General features: G+C 44.0%; 1 protein-coding gene across 1 annotated transcript in view; it reads right to left on the bottom strand.

The window, feature by feature from the left end:
• Positions 1 to 864: 864 nt before the first annotated feature.
• The window catches only part of LOC145358505 (AP-1 complex subunit mu-1), a 109,725-nt gene continuing 86,352 nt past the window's right edge, over positions 865 to 24,237 (bottom strand). Inside the window, exon 12 of the mRNA XM_080212621.1 lies at positions 865 to 1,830. Within this exon, the coding sequence (XP_080068747.1) occupies positions 1,808 to 1,830 (23 nt within the window). The 3' untranslated portion in view covers positions 865 to 1,807. The remainder of the gene's footprint in view (positions 1,831 to 24,237) is intronic.

Genomic DNA, 24,237 nt, shown 5'->3' with positions numbered 1-24,237 from the left:
TTAAAGCTGTCATTTCCTGCAGTACAGAATTATACCACGCAGTCAGCACGTGTAGCTGTTGATGTCCCTCTTAGCTAAACCCAACAACATGCGGTTTCAGGAGACGTTTAGGTTGTTGCATTATTGTGTAGCAGATTCCAGCAACAGATCACTTGCACAGGACGCTGGATGGATCAATCTGGTCCCGGAATCAATGACTCTGTGCCAGCCAACAACCATATCAGACGCAGTTCATCAGCGCTTGTTCTAACACTGTTCTTTAAACATTTTATAGACACGCACGCGTGCAAAAACACTAAAAAAAAGGTAATATAAAACAGTTAACTGCTGAGAACACGTATTTTTAATGTGACCTGCTATCTGAATCAGCCCTACATTTGGGCCACATCAGCCTTTGGTTGAGATCTCTGGCTAGTTAGTAATGAGGAATAGCTCACAATCAGAGTCTGATTGCAGGAACTGGCTCCAGCAGCTCTTTCAGGTATTTTTCAAACAGCAAGATTTATTTTAAAAGCTCCAATAGGTCTCCCCTTCAAATGTAAAATCAGTGTGCGTGCTCATCAGACAGGACGTTGATACAGTAGAGGAGACATTTCATATTGGCAGGTGCCTCTGATGGGCAGCGCAGAAAGGGAATCATAGAGAGACAGGGGAGGGAGGGGGAGGGAGAGGAAGGAGGAGAGGGAGGAAGAGACACAGGGGAGGGGGACAGAGAGAGAGAGAGAGAGAGACACAGGGAGGAGGGAGGGAGAGAGAGAGACAGAGAGAGACGGGGAGGGGGGGGGGAGAGAGAGAGAGAGAGAGAGAGAGAGATGGGAGGGCAGGGGAGACCGGGGAGGAGGAGATGAGAAGACGGTGGGGGGGGGGAACAGAGAGAAAAAAAGAGAGAGAGGGAGAGAGATGAAGGGGTGCAATTGGGAAGAGAAAATGTGTCAATCTTTCTGTGGAGACCAAGTCCGTTTTTGGTTCAAATTTGCTCCAAGTTTAATATTGAGCAGACTCCGACCTGTGCCAGTATAATCTAATTTGGTAGAACGTGGTGGGAAATAGATGTTAGATTTCAAAGGGAATCCATGTGCCGGTCAAAATGACACATGGAAAGGTCTGGGGTGGCTACAGTGGTTCTTAAACCACCTGGGCTGGAGCAAACACCTTCTTACAGGGACACTGGCTACCTGATTTCATTCTGAAAATCAAGTTATATTTGTGTGAAAAAGGAAAACAAATAGTTGGACAAATCTTGGAATGCATATCTATACTTGAGGAGGGTAATGTTTTCTCTGTGGTGTTGCAGATACTTTTCCTTAATTAATGGGGATTTGAGGTCTCCTTGGAGTGCATTATGACCACTGGTTACTTATGCATTAATTCAGTGCTTGGGGACTGAGACAAAACACATATCACACAACTGTCAGCCAACAAAATTCTCACTCACATCAGAATACAACTGCTAAGCAACAGCAACAAAAGTTAGAACCCATTGGCAGCACTCCAAGTCTAAGTTCAGTCCAGCATTTAACTCGCCCGAGTGCTGAGAGAGAAAAAAGTCAACAAAGAAAGAATCTAATTGTCCAAAGGGACCAGAAAGCAAGAGGAAGATTTGGCGATGACGTGTGAGGAATAGAAAAAAAATACTGCCTGTTTTTCTTTCAGCAACTTGGATGAGCGCAGTTGAAATGTTTAATCTTCTTTGTGAAAGACGGTGCAGTGGCAGAGACCTGAAACATGACGAATACACCCAACACTTTTACACAATCCACTGAACTGGATCCTCCCCTCCCAGTGACTCTTCAGGCACAGTGTCCCCTCATTGTGTTCGGAGTTGGTAGTCTGCAAAACAAAAACGAGGAAGAGAAGATAGAATCAAAAGGCGGCATCAATACATGATCCAAACCGAGACACAACAGAACACCTCATACAAACACATTCCCTACACCACACTGGGTAGATTGCAGCCTTTATAACAACTTCCATGGGCTTGTGGGCTGCAGCACATCATATACACTCTCTATCATTTACTACGGGTTCTATTAGAAGTCACACAAAACAAATAAACACTCCTTTCTCATCCCTAAAGCCGTGCAGTATTACACCCTATCACATCAGTCCAGTCAAATGAGCAGTACACAGTGTTAACGTTACCAGGTGCAGATCACACCTAAAGCCAAGGGTATCAAGCTCCCATGGTCTTGAGCTCTGCTGCTCCCAGCTACACTTTATGCAACATTTACTTCTAGTTTTCAAAGCAATTTTCTGCCCAGAGGTATCAATGGCCAAGTCTGATCAGTCTCTGAGATGTTCATCTCCCCATACACTGCATGAGTTGTTAGACAATGGCCAGGAATCACTGACTGATTTTGCCCTCCTTGGCTCAGGAGGGCGACAGCCAATTCAAACGCCCTACTACCTTCGTCAGATCATCACAAACCAGGAACCAAATCTTCCCGGTCTGTATGGCTCAGCTACTTACTGGGAATGCTCAATTTTAGGATGGCTTACTCATCCTCAGGGATGGCTTACTCCTCCTCATTCTCACTCCTCCACTGTTGCAGGGTTGGATATTACCATGGATTTAAATAGTGTGTGTTGTCACGCGGCGGAGGGAGTTTCAGTCCAATCTAGACCAATGGGATGAAACCTTCCTTTCTTTCCCATGAGAAATAATAAGCCCAGTGGACAGAACCTGCCAGTTCTGGCACACTGTGGGTGGCTGACACAGGGTGCAGGGCTTTGTGGCCTCGCTTGTGTCCACACAGTAAAATCCTATCCAAGGTCAGCAGATCTTTCCATTGTCTGCCCATCACCTGCTCAGATTTCCATGCTGGATAGAACAGTAAAATCCTAACCAAGTGCAATGGTCAGTATAGTGGACTACAGAGCGCCCATCTAAGATTTAGAAAGAACTTAGCTGCTCTTGATCAGAAACGCTTGACAGCATTAGGAATTTGTTCCATTTTCCATTACTGCTGTTGTCCCAGCTCAATTTCTGAATAACTCCCAAATTCAAAACTAAAAATATCATTCCAAAATTAGAGACTTGGGAACCTTTTCTCCAATTTGAGAGAGTCAACAATTTATGTAAAGTTATTCTGTCACTCCCCACCTTAGACAGCTGTTGCAAGGCCAGTAAAGATCAAAGCAACACTGGCTAAACAACGCACATCCTGCAAACACATCACAAGGACAGTTAAAGCAGAGATCCAAGCTGTTGGTTCAAACTCACTGGCGTCCAACAATATAACTTGAAATTCCAACAGGAAGAAACATTAAGGCAGCATTATAACCTGTAAGTGGCTGCAACAGCAGTCTGATTCACCCTGGAGTAGACTACTTTGAGTGAAAGAGAAGAGATGGTTTCAGGATTCCACAAAGAGAGCAGGAATCGGCCATTCAGCTTCTTCAGACTGTTTAAATAGATCATGACTTTGCCCCTTGATCTCACCACCTAGCAAGAATCTCTCTGTCTTGGTCTCGAAAGCTTTCACGGTCTTTCACATAACCCAAAAAAAACAAAACCTTTGGAGAGAGAATAGAGACAACATTGAGTCAGGGTAGCCCTTCAACAGAACCCTTCTGACGCAGGGTCGGCCAGCCTCGAAACGTTGGCTCTATTATCTCTCCACAGGTGCTGTCAGACCTGCTGAGTTATTCCAGCATTTTGTGTTTTAGTTTCAGATTCCAACATCTACAGTATTTTGCCTTTCAAACAAAAACTTTAATTTTTTTGCTTCCATTAGATCACTTTCTAATTTCTAGCAAACATAGGCCAAGTATATGCAAGTTCGTCTCAACTTATTTCAGGAATCAGCCTAGTAAGCCTTTGTTATACTTCTAATGCACATATATCCTTAAGTCGTCTACACAACACCAGGTTAAAGTCCAGTTTATTTGGAGTCACAAGCTTTCCAAACCTGTTGGTCTTTAACGTGGTTTTTGAGACTTCTTACTGTGCCCATCCCAGTCCAGTGCCAGCATCCCGACATCATGGCTTCCTTAGACATGGAGACTAAAACTGTACACAGTACCCCAGGTGTGGACTCGCCAAGATACTTATTAAATGCACTAAAAATTCTTCTTTATTTTGACGTTCCTATCACTACTATTAAAGATTAACATAACATTTGCTTTCCTCATTATTAAAGTTATTCAGACATCAGGCTGAGACAATGGAGTAATGGAGACGGGAATTGATTTTTAATGCTGTATCTACACGCTAAACTTGTGCGGTTTGCTTACAAGTATACCCAGGTCCCTCTGAAAATTCCGCAGTCTCTCAACATTTAAAATATTATTCTGGTCTAGTTTTCCTGCCAAAGTGGATAATTTCATCTGTCTTGATATTGCTCAACCTGTCTTTGTACTCCTTTATAGCCACAGCATCTTAAAGAGAGAAGGTTCAAGGGTCAGAGAAACTCAGGCTGATGGCCTACACAGCACACAGCAGGGCCATCAAGGGAAGAGCAATTAAAATGGAGAAAGGACAAAAGGCCAGAATTGAATATTGCAGGGTAGCGGGGTTGGAGGAGATAACAGAGATGAAGAGGGACAAAGCCATGGAGGGATCTGAAACCAAAGGTGAGCATTTTAAAATCAAAGTGTTGTTTGCACAGGAGTCAAAGGTAACGGGTCCTTTCTTCAGTAAGATATATAAAGTTTGAAAGGTTCAAAGTCTTGTAATAAGGTCCTTTCCCGCAACCTCACATCTGTGAGCAGTTTGCATGCATTCTCAAAAACTGCATCTGAAATCGCTTCTTTTCATGGCTGCATTTCAAAGGGATTTTCCCAACAGATCATTTCAGCTGTTGGCAGTACAGTCTCTCCTAAAGACACCAATAACCCCATAAGCTTTGTTGTGTGCGTGTTTAATACATAAAACAAACACTTAGAGGCCGTATTGACATGCTAGCCATTCAAGGCCAAGGCTGCCATGTCTGGAATAATCCAGGGTGCTTTACTTATTCTTTCACAGGATGTGGGCGTCACTGGCTTGGTCAGCATTTATTGCCCTTCTCCAATTGTCCTTGCGAAGATAGTGTGAACCGCTGCAGGCCATGGGTTACAGGAACATCCACAATATTATCAGATAAAAGTGTTCCAGGATTTTGACCCAATGATAGTGAAGGAATGGCGATAGTCCCAAATCAGGATGGAGAGAGATTTGGAGGGGAACTTGGTCTTCCCATGTATCTGCTGCCCTTGTCCTTCTAGGTGATAAAAAGGTCACGGATTCGGAAGATGCTGTTGAAGGACAGCGTTTCCCAGTAACCCTGCAATCCAAATACGTACAACAAAGCTTGCGTTACCTGACACACTCCCGAAGGGGTGCATCGATTGTTGAAATGGGAACAGGGCAAGCAAAGCAACAGCAGGGCAAGCGAAGCAACAGCAGGACAAGCTTGCTGGTTGAGTACCACTAACAAGGTGTTGACTTTCAATTAACGTGAGCTTTTAACTAGATCTTTTACATAGAAAAATAGAAGATAGGAGCAGGAGGCTGCCATTTGGCCCTTCGAGCCTGCTCTACCATTCATCATGATCATGGTTGATTGTGCAACTCAATAGCCTAATCCTGCTTTCTCCCCATAGCCTTTGATCCCATTTGCCAAGTACTGTATCCAGCAGCCTCCTGAATAAATTCAATGTTTTGGGATCAACTACTTCCTATGAAGCAATTCCTCCTCACTTCCATTCTAAATCATCTCACCCCGAATCCTCAGACTGTGACCCCTGGTTCTGGACTCCCCCACTGTCAGGAACATCCTCCTTGCATTTACCCTGTCTTGTCCTGTGAGAATTTTGTAAGTCTCTATGCGATCCCTCCCTCTTTCATCTGGACTCCAGTGAAAACAATCCTAACCTGCTCAGAAAGGACAGCAGGACTAGAGGGCACAGCCTCAAGGTAAAGTGGGGGGGGGGGGTGCAGTTTAGAACGGAGTTGAGGAGGAACTTCACTCAAAGGGTGGTGAATCTCTGGAATTCTCTGCCCATTGAAGTGGTGGAGGCTGCCTCGCCAAATATATTTAAGTCATGGGTAGATAGGTTTCTGAGAGACAAGGGAATTAAGGGTTATGGGGAGAAAGCGGGAAAGTGGAACTGATCCACTTCAGATCAGCCATGATCTTATTGAATGGTGGGGCAGGCTCCAAGGGCTAGATGGCCTACTCCTGCTCCTACTTCTTATGTAACCTAGTTAATCTCTGCTCATACATCAGTCCTGCCATCCCCGGAATCATACCTTCGCTGCACTCCTTTGAGAGCAAGAACATCCTTCCCCTAGGAAAGGAGACTAAAACTGTTCTAAGTGTGGCCTCACCAAGGCCCTGCATAGCTGCAACAACACATTCCTGCTCCTGTGGATGAAACCTCTCGTAATGAAGGCCAACGTACCACTTGCCTTCTTTACCGCCTGCTGTGCCTGCATGCTTACCTTCAGCGGCTGGTGCACAGGGATATCCAGGTCCCGCTGCACACTCCCCTCTCCCAATTTACAGCCATTCAGGTAGTAATCTGCCTTCTTGTTTTTGCTCCCAAAGTGAATAACCTCACATTTATCCAAATTTTACTGCATCTGCCGTTGATCTGCCCACTCACCCAACCTGTCCAGATCATTATGAAGGTCTCTGCATCCTTATTACAATTCACCCTCCTACTCAACTTGGTATGGTCTGCAAACTTTGTTACATTTTGTTCCCTCATTCAAGTCACTAATATATATTGTCAATAGCTGGGGTCTCAGCACCGATCCCTGTGACACCCCACGAGTAACTACCTGCTAATTTGAAAAGGACCCATTTATTTCCACCCTTTGTTTCCTCTCTGCCAACCAGTTTTCTATCCATCTCAACATACTTCCTCCAATCCCATATACTTTAATCTTGCATGATAATCTCTTACGCGGGATTTTGACACTTTCTGAAGGTCCAAATACACCACATCTATGGTTCTTCCTTGCCAACGCTACATCTTCAAAGAATTCCAACAGATTTCCTCTTCATAAATCCATGCTGTCTTATCCTGCCACTGCTTTCTAAATGCTCCGCTATAAAGTCCTTGATAATGGATTTAAAAATTTTCCCTCCACTACTGATCGTTAATCTGAACTGTTTGGTGTGAAACCGAATGCAAGATTCAACGCTGCGATTCTGTCAGGCATCGCAAAGTTAATTAAAAATGAAGAAATGAGCTAACACTTGAGGGTGGGCCAAATGAGGCAACATCAGCTCCACCGGGGCTTGGCTAGCTGTACCCAAATTGACCCGGTAGCACTCAGAAATTCCAGTTACCGCGCCATTCTATTTGGCACAATACCGATATCACAAAGTTTAACAAATGCTTCTCCTCAACATCGACTGCCCAGGTCACATCCGTGATGGAATAAGAATAAAATCAACTTAGTTTTTTTGCTGAGTAGAAATATTTTGCTTGGTAGTCATGCAGTGTTGCCGCCTTGTGAAACTTTACTCCATCCTGTATTAATGGGAGTGAACCGCTGTGCTGGGCTCAATACGTTTTTGAACATTGGTGGCTAAAAGTGGCAGTATGTTGTGAATTGGTGGCGCCATGTCCACTGGTCTCAAAGAATCACAGTAAAAAGTCTGACAACACCAGGTTTTAGTCCAACTGATTTATTTGATAATAGACTCACAAGCTTTCGAGGTGTTGTCAGACTTTTTACTGTGTTTACGCCAGTCCAACGCCGGCATACCCACACTCAAAGAATCAGACAGCAGTGGAGCCTCAGCGATTTTCAATCTACACTAATGACGTAGAAGAAGAAATCGAAAAAAATGTATGTTTGTGGATGATGTAAAGCTAAATGGGAATGGAGGCCACAAAGAGGACTAAGAAGCTCCAAAGAGATACAGTCAGCTTAAGTGCATTGGCAACAAGATTCTAGATGGAATATAATGTGGGACAACGTGAAACTTTTCACTTTGGTCTAAGAATTGAAAAGCTATAGAAAGTTGTGCAACTTGTAAGTGTTCATGTTCAGAGAAAGGCTTGGGTGCATTCAAAGAGCACAAAGTTAGCATGCAAGTACAGCATGCAATTAGGAAGGCAAATGACATGTTGACCTTTATTGCAAAGTGACTGGAGTACAAGAATAAGGAAACCCTGTTACAATTGTACAGGGCTCTGGTGACACCATATTGGGAGTATTATGCAGTTCTGGTCTCCATATTTAAGAAAGGACATTCTTATTTTGGAGGCAGCACAGCAAAGTGTCACGAGATTAGTCCCTAGGATGACAGAATTGACACAGTAAGAAGTCTCACAACACCAGATTAAAGTCCAACCTGTTTATTTGATAGTAAACCCAAAAGCTTTTGGAAACACTGTTTTTTCATCAGGTATGTGGAAGGTTCTGATCAGAGAAGGGCATATAAAGGCACACAGTTTACAGAAGAAACAGCATTTCCAAAAGCTTGTGAGTTTACTATCAAATAAACCTGTTGGACTTCAGCCTGGCATCGTGAGACTTCTTACTGTGTTTACCCCCGTCCAACGCCAGCACCTCCACATCATAAGAGGATTGTCCAATGATGAATGGCTGGGTATCCTCCAGAGTTTAGAAGGGAGGCAAGATTCTGAATAGGATCAACAAAGTCAACACAAATGTTGATTCCCCTGGCTGGGGAGCTGGGAGCAGGTGCACACAGCCCGTAGAAAAGGGGTCAATCGTTTAGGACTGCAATGAGAAATTTCTTCACTCATAGCTTTGAATTTTTGGAATTCTCTGTCCCAGAGGGGTGCAAATGCTCCATTGCTGAGTCTTTTCGAGACAGACAGACAGACTTCTGGTGTCTCTAGGAATTGAGAGGAGGCAGGAAGGTTCAGGCAGATCAGCAACCTTTTGAATTAAATGCTGTGGTAGAGCAGGCTCAACGGACCTCATAGTCTATTCATACTATCTTTTATGTTCAGCAACCAGGGCAGAAAATGAGAATCATAGATCTTTATGTATCTCAATGTTTATACACATTGTGGAATTTAACAAACTATTATATGATTAGCTATGGCCAAGCACTTGCGCGCCAAGGCGACGTCAGGCTTGCATTCGAAGTTTAAGGCCCTTCTTTGCCAGCAGACACTGTTTGCGAAGGATGGGAAGTTGCTGAACCAGTGAAGGGGCAGGCATAGCACTTTCCCCCACAGTGGCTGCAGCAAGGAGGAATCAGACCTGTACGGGGCAGCCTAATGAGCACTGGATCCTCCCAGTGCAAGACGACAGAAACTGAAATACTCGTATTTGCATTCTGCAGGCATTGGATTGGAAAGCCTTCTCTGTCAAAGCAATGGTTGTCCACACCAGCAAAAAAAATCATCACTCAGGAAAATGCAGAAGTGAAACTGGCCCATTCAACAGCACCAATGCACTTTCTTTTGATCACCACAAAATAATCAACATCAAAATAAGTATAAATAAAGGCATTACTCAGGTTCCTGGCATGTGCTGGATTGAGATCTTGTTGCTAACAAATTGGCTGCTGCATGGCCTACATTACAACAGCAAAAACATTTCGAAAGTTGTGAATTTGCTGTAAAGAGCCTTGTGTTGCCCCGAGAGCATGAAAGAATTGTACGGTGTTTTTACACTTGACTTGAATACAAGCTGCACGCAAGAGGCTCTCGGCAGAAAAGGGAACCACAGGGAGTGAAATTCGATGGTCCATTCTCCTTGGGGAAAATTGGGTGCAGTAATAAATAGGGTGTACTGTGCCAGAGGAGTCAGCAAAGCTCCCCTGCCAACAACCAGCTGGACCACTTCCAACTAAAACCGACAAGTGGCTAAAACCAGATTGTAAGCTTTTCAAAATAGGAAAGGGAAATAAACATCTACCAAACAGGCCCAACTGGGGCCATTTACAGCTTTTAATTTTAGAATGCTTCAATTTTTCAAATAGTTCTGGTCAGATGGCTTGCCGGTGCTCGGAATAAAAACGTGAGGAATCTAAGAAGTGTTCCCGCAGTTTTAACTTAAGTGGTTAGAATTCAGGAACACTTTTCAACATTTTAATGACAAAGATGGGAGGGAAAAAATAAGGAAAAAGCCTGAGACAAAATGGAACTGAACTAATTTGCTCATATTTTTACTGGGAGGTGTGGTGGAAGTGTTGTACTCCCACCAGGACATCTGCTACTCTTTATAAAATGCACACTTACGTTTGAATAACACTGTTACAATCCATTTATGTCTGGAACTTCTATTTCACGTACTGACTGGACTAATTCAGCATTGGAATCTCCAGAACAAACAACAACTGACAAATTTGCAATTTGTTTTTAAACGCAGGAAATACAGCTTCTTCCCTTCGACGATGTAGGTAAGAAGACTGTTGTACTTTCAGCTATGGCCGACGCACACTTACACAAAACCATTTTCATCTGCACTTGCCCAATTTACGGAATCTACAGCCCACTGGACGTTGATGAGTTTCACCAAGCAGTAGGTAGGTGGGACTGTTAAGGATTTAAAGTTTATTATTTTAAACAAAACTGCTGCCTGGTTGTAATGCCAACCCTTTACTTCTTGTGTTAAGAGTGGCGAATCGATGTCTGGGGTAAGCAGATCAGGGACAACAGCTCGACAGGTTATCTGAGGTGTCAGTGTGTGTCTACGTAGTCACTGAAGCTTATCCTACAGCTAAGATATACAATGATTAGAAGAGTCCAAGATGACTCACAAACAGAAAAGGCAGCCCAACAGCTACCTTTATTGAAGCGAGGTTCTTAGAGGTAAAAGGTTGAGATTTTAGTTTGAGCCAGAGGCAGTGAAGCCACTTTAGCTGCATGAATTCTGGGGTTGTTGTCATTCGACTAGTTGCTTTCAACTGGTCCACCCCCCACCGCCCTCCACACTCACACCATTGGTCACCCTATACATTCATCTTCACAGTGCACTGTCAGCTCAAGACATTTGGATCTTTTGCGGTTGTCCATCAAAACAATCCATTTCCCCCACCTTCTTCAACTTCTAACAAAAAAGCGTTCAAAGAAAATTTAAAGTACTTTTTTTTAATGTTCCGATCATTATTCTCCTGGGCTGCAGATTAATCTCCAATTCCTAGAGATGCCAGGGCATCCCCCAGACATGCTGTGCCAGATGCAGACACCAATCTGTGCCCAGTCACAAGGCAGACACAGATCAATGCAAAGAAATGGGAAGGTTCTGTTTCCAAAACTGCACATGCTCTTGGAAAGAACCCTCTCTTCACCCTCCAAACAAAATGGCTAAAGTGTGATTGACAGACTATACACTCAGACGGGGCGGTGCACTGATGGTTGCCACATGGAGGACCCACTTAACCACAAGAACTCCTCGTACTCTAACAGCAAGTACTAGATAATTGCCTTGGGGGAAAAGAACCGTAATCCCATCTTGGACTTCAAAGAATCAGCACTTGTCTGTGGCGGTTTACCTAGGCTATATTTCAAACCATCAAACAAAAATAAATCCCATTTTGTACAACATGCCTTTCAACAGAGTCCAGCACCACCCCAATGGCCATATATAGCAACCCTAAACAGTCATCGTATAGCTCTCAGTGGCACAAGTATAGAGAGAAAAATCATTGGCTGCCTTTCCTACATTTCTTCCACATCCTTTGATTAAGTACATTTTTAGCAGCAATGAAAAGTAAGAGATTGATGTACAGATGTATTTTTTTTAAAAGTGGATTTAAACTGCTCATTTTAAACTGATAAAACATGACAGCAACATCTCGAACATTTCACTGGAGGACTTGCAGTTAAAAGCCGAGCGGGAAGTTGGATTCTGCATGTGTGTAGATAGATCAGTTGGTACAGATGAAGTACAAGGGCTCTGGGTGACACACTTGCAGAATGGCTTTCTGCGGTTACTGAATCCCTCCACCGCAGGAGACCGTCAATTGGCCCAGTGAGTCTGCATCGAGTCCCTAAAAGACCATCTTACCCAGGCCCACCCCGGTTGAAACTGAGGAGGTCAAAGGAAATTTTCACTATCTTTTGGGTCTTTAAACTAATTAATTTCTTCTCCTAATTAAAGTTAATCCTCGTTCACATACCTACAGATGGTTGCTACTTTCAATGGAGCTGTCTGTGGGTTCAGCTGGTTGAGTCATGTGGTTGCTCGGCAAGTTGGTTGAGGGTTTGGTTGAGTGGGTATGGGTTTATTTAAGGGCATGCAGACAAATAGTCTGGCTGTTGAAGACGACTTCCAAAAGAATAAAATTTAAATGAAAAGTGCAGGCCAGGAGTGAAGCCAAGGCTCAAATATCACAGCCCAGGATTTGTGGCGATCTAATCTTTTCAAGATCAGTAAGCATCAAATGCTAACTTGCCATTTGATTTCTAGATGCAGATGGCAATCTGCTTATTTCAGATGAATGTTTAAAAAGTGATACTACTACAGAACTGTATCCCCCTCTAAGGCTGAATAGGGACCATAACAGCTGAATGCTGGAGAACGTGGAGAGAAAATTTTGAGCGTCGGTAATTGGTGGACAAGTAGAAAGTAGATGAGGAAAAAGACATACTCCAGCAGATGAAACTGAAGATATACAAAAGCAGACACAGCACTATTTCTGATCCATCAAATATGCAGTGTAGGGGTTCAGATAGTATACGGAAAAAAGGGACACTAGCTCACATCACTTTAGACTTTCCTGTCATCTCAATGGAAACACAGACTTCCCACTCAGCCCAGAAACAGTGAAATTGAGAAGTGCACAAAATATTTTTAAAAATACTCTTAGCACAAAACTCTTCAATATGTTGGAAATATATTCACCATAAATCATGGATTGCAGCAAACAGCTGTTAATTGTTTTTCTCTTGCTACAGACTGTGAGCCAAGTGATAGAAAAATAGAATAAAATCATCCCGTCCATTTGCATGCCACGAGCTCACTTTGGGTGTCCAGAAATATCAAAGTCTTCTTGCGGTTAATCAGGAGTAAATGCATATCTACCTTGTTTACAAGAAAATATACATCATGCATTCAACAACAATAGCAATAACTTGTAGTTACATGGTGGCTTTAACAGAATAAAGCTTCATAGGACTATCATCAAATTAATGCTACATATAGACTTATCAGGACAGGCAATCAAAAGCCTGGTCAGACAGGATGAGATAAAGTTTGATAAACATCGGAGAGGAGGAGAGAGATACGGAGAAGTTAAAGGGGGAAATTCCAGAAGACAAGGATTCAGCCTTAATGCTTCTAATGGAGCAGCAATGAAAATCCACAATGAACAAGAGGAAAGAATTAAAGGGACACAGGCATCTTGGAGGCCTGTAGGGCTAAGGGAGGGAGAGGAAAAGCCAGGGAAGTGATTGAAAATAAGGATGAGAATTTTGAAATGTAGTGCTCCTGGGCTAGTCTATGAATCTAAAACACTTAACTAAACAGGGTTAGAGAGGATGGTGAACAAATGAACGTTGCGAGAGATGCAACGTGCAGTAAAACATACAAGTATCAGAAGCACACCAAACCTGGAGATCAGATTGCTGATATACCTGAGGTATTTTTCAATCTATCCACTAGCTGCTGTTGACTTTTACTCAGTGCTTGGTAATGTTTAATCTCCCTAACAACAGCTGTTGGGTGTGCACTGATTGTCAGCCTGCTCTGTGTCAGCATGTGTACTGCCATGCTAGGGAAGCACTACTTCAGATCAAATACACTTTCTAAAAAAGTAACTGGGGTAAGGGCACTGCTGCTATGACTACATCAACATCTTCTCCACTTGGGTTTAAAGAAACCACATTGTGGACTTTGGGAAAATGGGCAAGGGAGTCTGTAGTAGTTCTCAAATTCCAAACTCCTGGCTTAGTAATGCCCTGACAATACAGCCCATTAAATACACCTTGTGGTTAATAGTCTAAAGTAAATTTTCTGTAGCTGTTTAACATCCATGACTTGGCAGACTCTCTTTCCCTCCCTCACTAAGATTTTCTACCCCTCCCCCCCCACAACCCCCCAGTCTTTAGAATCTAACGCGATCTGTGGTATTGCTCCACAGGTGCTAGCAATCTTCTGATACCTTAGCCAACTGGCCACACAATATAGCACTCAGAAATGAGAACCCTGGCTAAAATTACATGCTCCTTCGTCCAAGGGTGTTGACGTGAATTTCAGTGTGCCCCCCTGACACTTGGCAGGAACTAGCTAACTCAACACAGACCAGGAATTGAATCTTAGGCCTTCCTGGATTTGTACCCCCTCGGCCAGCACCTCTACCCAGTAAGTCAGATAACAGCTGTGTTCTGCAGGGTTTTCTAATCAGGTCTTCAGTTTATTCACCCAACACACAAGAAAACACAATGGAAAAGCAGGAGACCGCATCCAGATTATAACCAGATTGGACTGCAGCTTCCCAATGGACCACTTATTTCTTACTGCATTTATCGCATAACACTTTCAACTCATTGCAAAACAGTCCCAAATTACAGATCAAAGGCAGCTGCATTGTATAAGGTGCTGGTTGGACTTATCTAGATACCGTGCTGTTCTGATCACAAAATGACCATAAGGTCCCGAGAGGGTGCAGCAATTAGCAACCACGATAATTCCAGACACCAGGAATTTAAGTTGAGGAGTGTGGAAAGAATTTTAGGCTGGCCGTTTTTCAAAAATCAGGCTTTAATTGTAAACTAAATGACATTTACATGATTAGGAAAGGAGCTTGACAAAGTTGGCCCAGGTAAATATTCATAATAAGAGATTCAGATGTCAAGCAGGCATTCGTTAAAGGGTAAGAATGAAAAAGGCTCATGGTATCAGTTACCAAGAAGGCTGCTGAAGCCACTTTTGAACAGACCAGATTTAGGGATATAGTGAGAAAGCAGGATAGAGTGGACATGCTGTGTCTAAACCTTGTCCTAGAGTTTCATAGAGTTGCTGCAGTGCAAAAGGAGGCCATTCGGTCCATTGAGTTTGCACCAACCACAATCCACCCAGGCACTATTCCCGTAACCCCACATACTTACCCTATTAATCCCATGACACTCAGGGGCAACTTAGCATGGTTAATCAGCCTAACCCACACATCTTTGGACTGTGGGAGGAAACCAGGGCACCCGGAGGAAACCCACGCAGATGGGGAGAATGAGCAGATTCCACACAGACGGTGACCCCAGGCGGGAATTGAACCTGGGTCCCTGGCGCTGTGAGGCAGCAGTGCTAACCACTGTGCCCCCATGTCCTGTTGCTAGAAATTCTCCAGTTCTTAAATTATTCTCCTTTAATGCTCAGAATACTAAACACAGGGAATGCATGGCCAAGTCTCACTTACAGACAGCAGCCAATTGCATAAGTCTGATCAGGGCTGTGTAAAATATATGTCTACTGTTAAATGTGTTCTGTCAGCTTTGCAAATTGGAGGCTTGAAGTTGCTGTTTCCAGAAATCCAAATGAGCGTAGAGATGACCTTGGCAGAATGCTCGTGTGCTCATCAGTAGCAATGCCAGGGAGGGATGGTCTTTGAGCTCTCTTTCTGAGCCAAGTGATAAATGTTGGCACTGCTGTCTGTGCAGGAGAACACAGTTATACTCCAGCAGCAGCTATAGCTGGGATCAATGGTGGCGTGCCAATTTTAAATCTCAGCCTCAATACGGAGTTAAAATTTGCTCCCTCTGGAGCGATTTTATTTCAGTCAAAAGGTTTGCAGGGAACAGTGGAGGAAAACCTGGGAGAAAGAGTCCCCAACAGCAGATTGGCATTGCCTGCTAGACTTTGAAAAACTCAGACACTCAAGATCCTTCCAGCTGACCCAGAGGGAAAAAAAGAGTGATGGGGTATGAATGGATCAGTCGCAATTTTCTCACCACTGCTTTTGAAAGCTGATTACACGCTTACGAGCTCCAGTCAATGCTTAGCCTTCGTTCAGGTGGCAGAGTGAAGTATGCAAATAAAAGATTGCAAGGTGCTTCAGTCCCTACCCAATCAACTCGCCTGTATTCCAGGAAGGTTAGCAACAGGAACACCTTAGCAGCATCCCTCTCTCTGGCACAGGCCAATTATAAACAGCTATCAGCAACCTAAGCGAGAAAGGGTTCTAATACTCAGGTATTCCTGTCTGCTTGGGTTACTCACTGGATTAATCTGTGAGGTGAGAAAGAAGTGATCCATTGAGTTTATGGCAAATAAAAGGGAGATAAGGAGAGTTTTGCTTAAGACATAAGTGAGTTGTTCCCACTGAAAGAAGCAATTACAATAATAATTTTCAAAATAGAATTGGATAAATACTTAAAAATGAGAAACTTGCAGGGCTATCGGGAAACAGCAGGGCAATGGGACTAAAGGGCAGCTCTTTCAAAGAACCACCTGACAACTCCTGCTGATACTGTGACAAATAAAGTTGGCGGCATTTTACAGGTATGATGACACCATGGACACTGCACTGTTTATTAAACATCACACCTTTTTTACTCTGAAGGAATAAAGGGAAGACAACTTGAGGTTTGACAATGCATTCAATATGCACCCTGAACACCAGGTTAGGGTTAGGGTATGTGAATAGTCACATAAGCCTCAATTGCCTAATGACCTGATGGGCATCTTGAAGATTGTGAAAGAGTTTGATAAAGTAGACATTGAGAAAATATTTCCACATAACAATTACAATGCAGAAAGAGGCCATTCAAGCCATCACGTCTGCGCCAGGTAGAATTCAAAATTAGGAAACCTTAAATACAACAGGTCATTAATATACTCACTGGCGAACACAGGAAACATATCTAAATCCAGAGTGGTTAGAATGTGGAACTCACTATCACGGGGAGCAACTGCAGCAAATGGCATTGATACATTCAAGGGAAGTTATGTAAACTTACAGAGAAGAAATGAATTAAATGTTATGCTGATATGATGAGAGGCTGGAAGGGAGCTCGTGGGGAGCATGATTATCGGCATGGATAAGTTGGGCTGAATGGCCTGTTTCTGGACTGTACACTTCATGAAGCTCCATGCAGTTCTATGTAATAATGCCCATAGGAGGAGCAAACATTTCAGTCACCATGGAGATGAAATAAAGTTCACCAGGTTCAGAAACATTAAACAACAGCCCATCTCACTTGCTGAATTCCTGGAGGGGGATAACTCCCACTTCTGGTGGCACAATGGCCACAGAAAACTCCAAGTAGAATTTCACATTCATAAATAACATTTACCCTCAGTGGAGCAGGGTAAAACCATCGGCTCATTTTGCAGAACAACCTCCTATTCCACACCCTCTCATGTCTGTAGAAGGGGCAGGATTGATGGATTTTAAATTACACTTTGTCATTCTATGTTTTCTGTTGTTAAATTGAAATCACTGAGCTCAGCAGTAAGTATAGTATTTAGCCTGCCACCAACAGAGACAGAGAGGCACAGAAACATTGTACAGCAGCCAGATGCTTATATAGATCTCTATGACCTTACTAACGAGAACTTGTGAACTATTGAGAGTTTCGAGTGGAATGATGTGCAATAATTACTTATCTTTGCTTAGGAACAGGGGAACATCAAACTGGCACTGCTGATTCGCAACTGGACATTCAGTGGAAACCAAGCTCAGTTATGAAGGATGCGGATATACACGAGAGAGAGAGAGAGCGCGCGCGAGAGAGACACACATGCATACAAATACACACAAACAGACATGAGGAAGGGGGAAAAAAAAAGCTAACGGCTGAATGCTGTACATCTGCTCTTATTTCTTAAGTAACTTATGTGAGAAGACATAAGGCAACAAGTGCGTGTGTGTTTAGGGGATGAGAAAGTATAATGTTAGCAAATGCGAGGTTATCCATTTTGGTAGAATTAATAGTAGGAGGGATTATTATTTAAAGGGCGAAAAGCTGCAGCATGCTACGGTGCAGAGGGACCTGGGGGTCCTTTTGCACGAATCGCAAAACCTCAGTCTGCAGGTGCAGCAGGTGATCAAGAAGGCGAATAGAACGTTGGTCTTTATTGCGAGGGGGATAGAATATAAAAGCAGGGAGGTCTTGCTGCAACTGTATAAGGCACTGGTGAGGCCGCAACTGGAGTAGTGTGTGCAGTTTTGGTCCCCTTATTTGCAAAAGGATATATTGGCCTTGGAGGCAGTACAGAGAAGGTTCACCAGGCTGATACCGGAGATGAGGGGGTTAGCTAATGAAGAGAGATTGAATAGACTGGGCCTGTACTCGTTAGAGTTTACAAGGCTGAGGGGGGATCTTACAGAGACTTACAAGATAATGAAGGGGCTAGATAGGGTGGAGGTAGAGAGATTCTTAGAAAGGAAAGCAGAGCTAGAGGGCACAGCCTCAAAATTGGGGGGGGGTGGTGCAGTTTAGAACAGAGTTGAGGAGGAACTTCTTCACTCAAAGACTGGTGAATCTCTGGAATTCTCTGCCCATTGAAGTGGTGGCGGCTACCTCGCTGAATATATTTAAGTCATGGGTAGATAGGTTTCTGATAGACAGGGGAAATTAAGGGTTATGGGGAGAAAGCGGGAAAGTGGAACTGATCCACGACAGATCAGCCATGATCTTATTGAATGGCGGGGCAGGCTTGAAGGGCTAGATGGCCTACTCCTGCTCCTATTTCTTATGTTCTTATGAGAGAGAAAACAAGGAGGGGAGCGAGAGCATAACGGGGGCAAGTAAGCAAGATGAAAGATGAGGGGAGGAATGGAGACAGAAAGAGCTATAGAGAGAAGCAGGCAGAAAAAAGTTGGATGAACTTGCAATTATCAAGTCAGTTCTCACCATTCTCACAAAATACCAAATGATATACCTTCAATGAATTGCATGTGGGTATAATCAATGTTATGCAAGAAAACATCAAACTGTGATTCCAAAACATTTTTAAAATTGCCTGTATCATTTACAATAGCTAAATCTTTCCACAGACAATATTGCTACATCATACATTCTACTCAATCCATTTAATTTCTTCAGAAAAGATTCCACAAAATGCCCCAGTGCTGCCTCAAAGCCAATATTAGAAATGCCAGTTACATTACTGACTGTAATCAACACTTGCCACCTTCCATCTATTCATACTGCTGCTCAAAACTTCCAATTATCGTTAAATGTGTGACTTCAGGCAGTTTTAATTACCAGCCATTCCTCACCATCACTACAAAGTGCCACTCTTTAAAAACTCTGCAAAGACCAAGCCACAGCCAGCGTCTGCTTGCTGTGGTAGCTTCACAACCTAAACGAGGCATCCACATCTGACAAGAGTCAGGATGGAAGATTCGAGAACAGAGAACATAAGAAATAGGAGCAGGAGGCCATCTAGCCCTTCGAGCCTGCCCCGCCATTCAATAAGATCATGGCTGATCTGTCGTGGCTCAGTTCCACATTCCCGCCCTCTCCCCATAACCCTTAATCCCCTCGCTTATCAAAAACCCATCAACCCGCATCTTAAAAATATTTAGCGAGGCAGCCTCCACCACCTCAACGGGCAGAGAATTCCAGAGATTCACCACCCTTTGAGTGAAGAAGTTCCTCCTCAACTCCGTTCTAAACCGCCCCCCCCTTTATCTTGAGGCTGTGCCCCCTAGTCCTACTGTCCTTTCTGAGCGGGAAGAGTCTCTCCACCTCTATCCTATCCATCCCATTCATCATCTTATATGTCTCAATGAGATCTCCCCTCATTCTTCTGAACTCTAACGAGTACAAGCCTAGTTTATTTAGCCTCTCCTCATAGCTCAACCCCCTCAACTCCGGTATCAGCCTAGTAAACCTCCTCTGCACTCCCTCCAAGGCCAAAATATCCTTGCGTAAGTACAGCGACCAAAACTGCACACAGTACTCCAGCTGCAGTCTCACCAATGCCCTATACAGCTGCAGCAAGACCTCCCTACTTTTATATTCAATCCCCCTCGCTATGAAGGCCAGCATCCCATTCGCCTTCCTGACCACCTACTGCACCTGCAAGCTGGGTTTCTGCGACTCATGCACAAGGACCCCGAGGTCCCTCTGCACCGTTGCCTGCTGCAGTTTTTCGCCACGTAAGTAATAGTCCTTTCTACCATAGTGGACCACCTCGCACTTGCCAACATTAAATTCCATTTGCCATTTCCTGGCCCATTCGCCCAGCCTATCTAGATCCTTCTGTAGACACTCCACACCCTCCGCGCAATTTGCCGTTCCACCAATCTTGGTGTCGTCAGCAAATTTCGACACCATACACTCGGTTCCCTCCTCCAGATCATCTATATAAATGGTGAATAGCTGAGGACCCAGCACCGACCCCTGGGGCACTCCACTAGTCACCAACCGCCAATCCGAATAGCACCCATTGACCCCCCACTCTCTGCCTCCTATTTGACAACCAATCCTCTATCCACGCTAACACCCTACCCCCAACTCCATGCCCCCTGACCTTCTGCAATAACCTCTTGAGGTACCTTGTCAAACGCCTTCTGAAAATCAAGAAAGACCACATCCACCGGCTCTCCTCTATCCACCGCCCTAGACACATCCTCATAGAACTCCAGTAAATTTGTCAGACACGACTTCCCCTTAACAAAACCGTGCTGCGTCTGCTCTATCAAGCAATTCCTCTCAAGATGCCTCGTTATTTCCTCCTTGATGACGGATTCTAACATTTCACCTACAACAGACGTTAAACTAACCGGCTTATAATTCCCCGCCTTTTGCCTGGCACCCTTCTTAAACAACGGCGTAACATTAGCCGTTTTCCAATCTTCCGGCACTTCCCCGGAATCCGGCCATGTTTGGAAAATAACCACCAAGGCATCCATTATCACCTCCGCCATTGCTTTCAGAACCCTCGGATGCATTCCATCCGGTCCTGGCGACTTGTCCACAATCAGCCCCTCCAGTCTGTCGAGCACCACCTCTCTAGTAACAATAATGTCATTGAGACCCTCCAGTCCTACCACCTTTCCATCGCTAACACCCGGCAAATTATTCACGTCCTCCTCCGTGAAGACCGAAACAAAAAAGTTATTCAAGACCTCAGCCATTTCCCCATCCCCTACCACTAGGTCCCCTTTCTCATCCTCTAAAGGACCAACATTCACCCTAGCCAGCCTCTTCCTTTTTATATATTTATAAAAACTCTTGCTATCCTTTTTTATATTAAGCGCTAGCCCAGCTTCATAGTTTCTCCTACCCTTCTTTATCAACTTCTTTGTCAATCTTTGTTGACATTTAAACCTCTCCCAATCCTCTTCTTGCAGCTACTCTAAACGCCTCTGCTTTTAATTTAACACTTTCCTTCACCTCCTTCGTTATCCACAGCTTATTACCTCTCCTCCTATGGTCCTTTTTAACCATCAGAATAAATTTCTGCTGAGCACCAAGAAAGACCTCCTTAAAGATCCTCCACTGCTCCTCAGCAGACCTACCTTCCAACACGCTCCCCCAGTCAACATTCGCCAATTCTTCTCTCATCCTACCGTACTCCCCTCTGTTCAAACAAAGGACGCGTGTCCGGGAACCCACTTTCTCCTCCTCCATCTGCACCAGAAACTCCACCATACAATGATCACTCTCCCCAAGAGGATCCTTCACCACAAGGTCCCTAATTCTACCCACCTCATTACATAGCACCAGATCCAAGATAGCTCGCTCCCTCGTCGGCTCCAACACACACTGTTCAAGGAAACTATCCCGGCAGCATTCCAAGAACTCTTCCTCGAGCCCACCACATCCAACATGGGTCGACCAATCAATATGTAGATTGAAGTCTCCCATAATTATGGCCGTTCCATTCCTGCACGCCGCACTTATTTGCGCGTTAACAGCCCGCCCCACCTCCAGATCATTATTCGGGGGCCTACAGACGACATCCACCAGTGTCTTCCTCCCTTTGCTGTTCCTAATCTCCACCCACAACGATTCCACGTTCTGCTCTTTGGTTCCTATATCATCCCTTGCTACCACCCTGATGCTATCCTTAATCAGCAGAGCTACACCCCCCCCTCTTTTTCCTCCCGCCTATCCTTCCTAAACACTTGATACCCCTGGACATTAGCTCCCAGTCCCTGTCACCTTGCAGCCACGTCTCTGTAATGGCCACCAGATCATATCCATTTGTGTCGATCTGCGCCACCAGCTCATCCACTTTATTCCGAATGCTTCGTGCATTCAGATAAAGTGCCTTCATCCCAGCCTTCACCTGGACCCTATTTGCCAGAACGCCACCAACCATACTCACGCCCCCTACTCCCTTTATTATTGGGACATCCTCGGCCTCTTCCCTTACCTGTACCGCCTCCTTAGCTTTAGACCCCGTAATGTCACCTACCCTCGCACCCTCCCCCCCCAATTAGTTTAAAGCCCTGTCTACAAGAGCAGCGAGAACACTGAAACTTTTTCTCCCAGTGACCAAACAAGTCCCACTCAACAGCAGGCCAGGGCAGACTGTCAGTAATACTGGAAACAGAAAATGGTGCGTCAACACCTGCTGGGAATACATTGCCACTAGTCATGGGATTCTAAATAGATACCAAAACAGTCAACTGTACACAACCGTGTCTGGCTGTAAGCCAAGGGCCATGAGAAGGTTCAAGGAATTCAGTTGTAAACTGAACAAATGAAAGTTTCAGATTCTGATTACTGGAGAGCTGGAATGGTACGCAGACAAACCCAAGCCTCAATTCAAGAACACACAATCTGTGCCAGATCTATCCCAGCCTTAAATGTGTTCAATGATGAAGCATCCTCAGCCCCCTGCAGTAGAAAATCCCTAAGATGCACAACCCTTCGAGTAAAATAATTTCTCCTCATTTTAGTCCTAAATGATCATCCCCTTGAGATAGGGACCCTATGCTTAGGTGCGCCACGCACGCAAAGAAAACAAAATACGATTCATAAAACTGAGAGTCAGCATGCCAACCAACAAAGCCAATAGAACGTGGAACTAGGAAGCCAAACTGGCATAATGAGTCACAGGAAGTCATGATCAAACTGCTAATGGTGTTATCCTGCACCTCAAGAACTGTTGCCAGAGCCGGTAAGCCTCATCAACAGGGTGGGTACTACACGCACCTAACAATTTAAATGACCAAATTAGGGGAAAACAGTGACCCATCAGTATTTGACTGGAACACAGGACAGTGGCCTAAAGAACAGGTCAATTCCATAAACTAAAGGGCGGTTGCTAACCCTCCTGGAAACATACGTCTTCCACCAACTTCTGGCCTAACACTCTCCTTGTGTAGCCTGATATCAAAATCCTGTTCGATCATGTTTGTGTGAGATGCCTTAGAAATTTTTGCTACATTTAAGACACCTCATAAAGGTGAGTCATCAGGAAGTTCCCCACACAGAGCAATCAACACATGGGACACACACACAGCTAGGAGTCAGAGGCAAAAGTCCAGGAGAGGGGGAGAGAGAATTCAACAAGAAACAACAGTAAATTGCTATTGAATCACTTGGCAGGTCTTCTCCGACTTGTCACAGCAACAAAGGAGCCAAACTCATGCACGACTGGACAGAAATGTGCGTAATTGTGATGATGAAGCATATAGTGAACGATAGGCATTTCCTCAAAGAGCAAATCAGAAAGGTGGGCAATTCTTAAAGGTTAGTGGTGGGACATTATAACCTCCTTGCTGGTCATGTTTATTGTGGAGAGGTGAGGGAATGAAAGGTAAAAGAGATGAACTACTACGGATAGGAGGAAGCTAAATCACAAAAGACATTTGTCGTGAAAACATCACCTACATTTAATGAATTTGTTAAATAAAGACTCGAGTCACTTTTCTCTCTCTAAGGGCTGAGAGATTATATTTCCCACAAATAATGATTAATTAACTCAGTGAGCAGCATTCTCATATTGCAAAATCCATCACATCTCACTGGGCAGGACGAGATTGAGAGGATTTGGACAGATAGGGGAGTTAAAGACGTCCGAAATGAGATTAAAAAAAAAATCGGACCACTCCAACAATGCAGCAGATTTTTGAGAGTTTGGGTGCTTTATACTGGGTTGTGGGAGATATCACCAGCAGAGACTGGTTGAGCCAAATGGCCAGAATCTATGTTGAAATTTCAACAATTAAATTCAAACATTATGCTGTAATTGGTTGGATTCTTATTGTACCACTGATAAGATTGATATGCACATGAACGTGATTTCATAAATTTCATTAAGCTCTTAAACTGCAAGATACCAACACTGATCTGAGTGGTGCTTATGGTACTGTCCCAAATACCCAAAAATCCAAGTTAAAATCTCAAATTAATTTGGTCATTTGAGATTTGTCACTGTGAAGGATAATCGTTAAGCTGCTGTTC

Source organism: Carcharhinus amblyrhynchos, chromosome 26 (assembly GCF_965287045.1).
Source record: "Carcharhinus amblyrhynchos chromosome 26, sCarAmb.v2.hapA, whole genome shotgun sequence".
Classification (NCBI taxonomy): domain Eukaryota; kingdom Metazoa; phylum Chordata; class Chondrichthyes; order Carcharhiniformes; family Carcharhinidae; genus Carcharhinus; species Carcharhinus amblyrhynchos.
The sequence above is the reverse complement of the archived record's forward strand: the minus strand, read 5'-3'. Positions and strand labels throughout refer to the sequence as shown.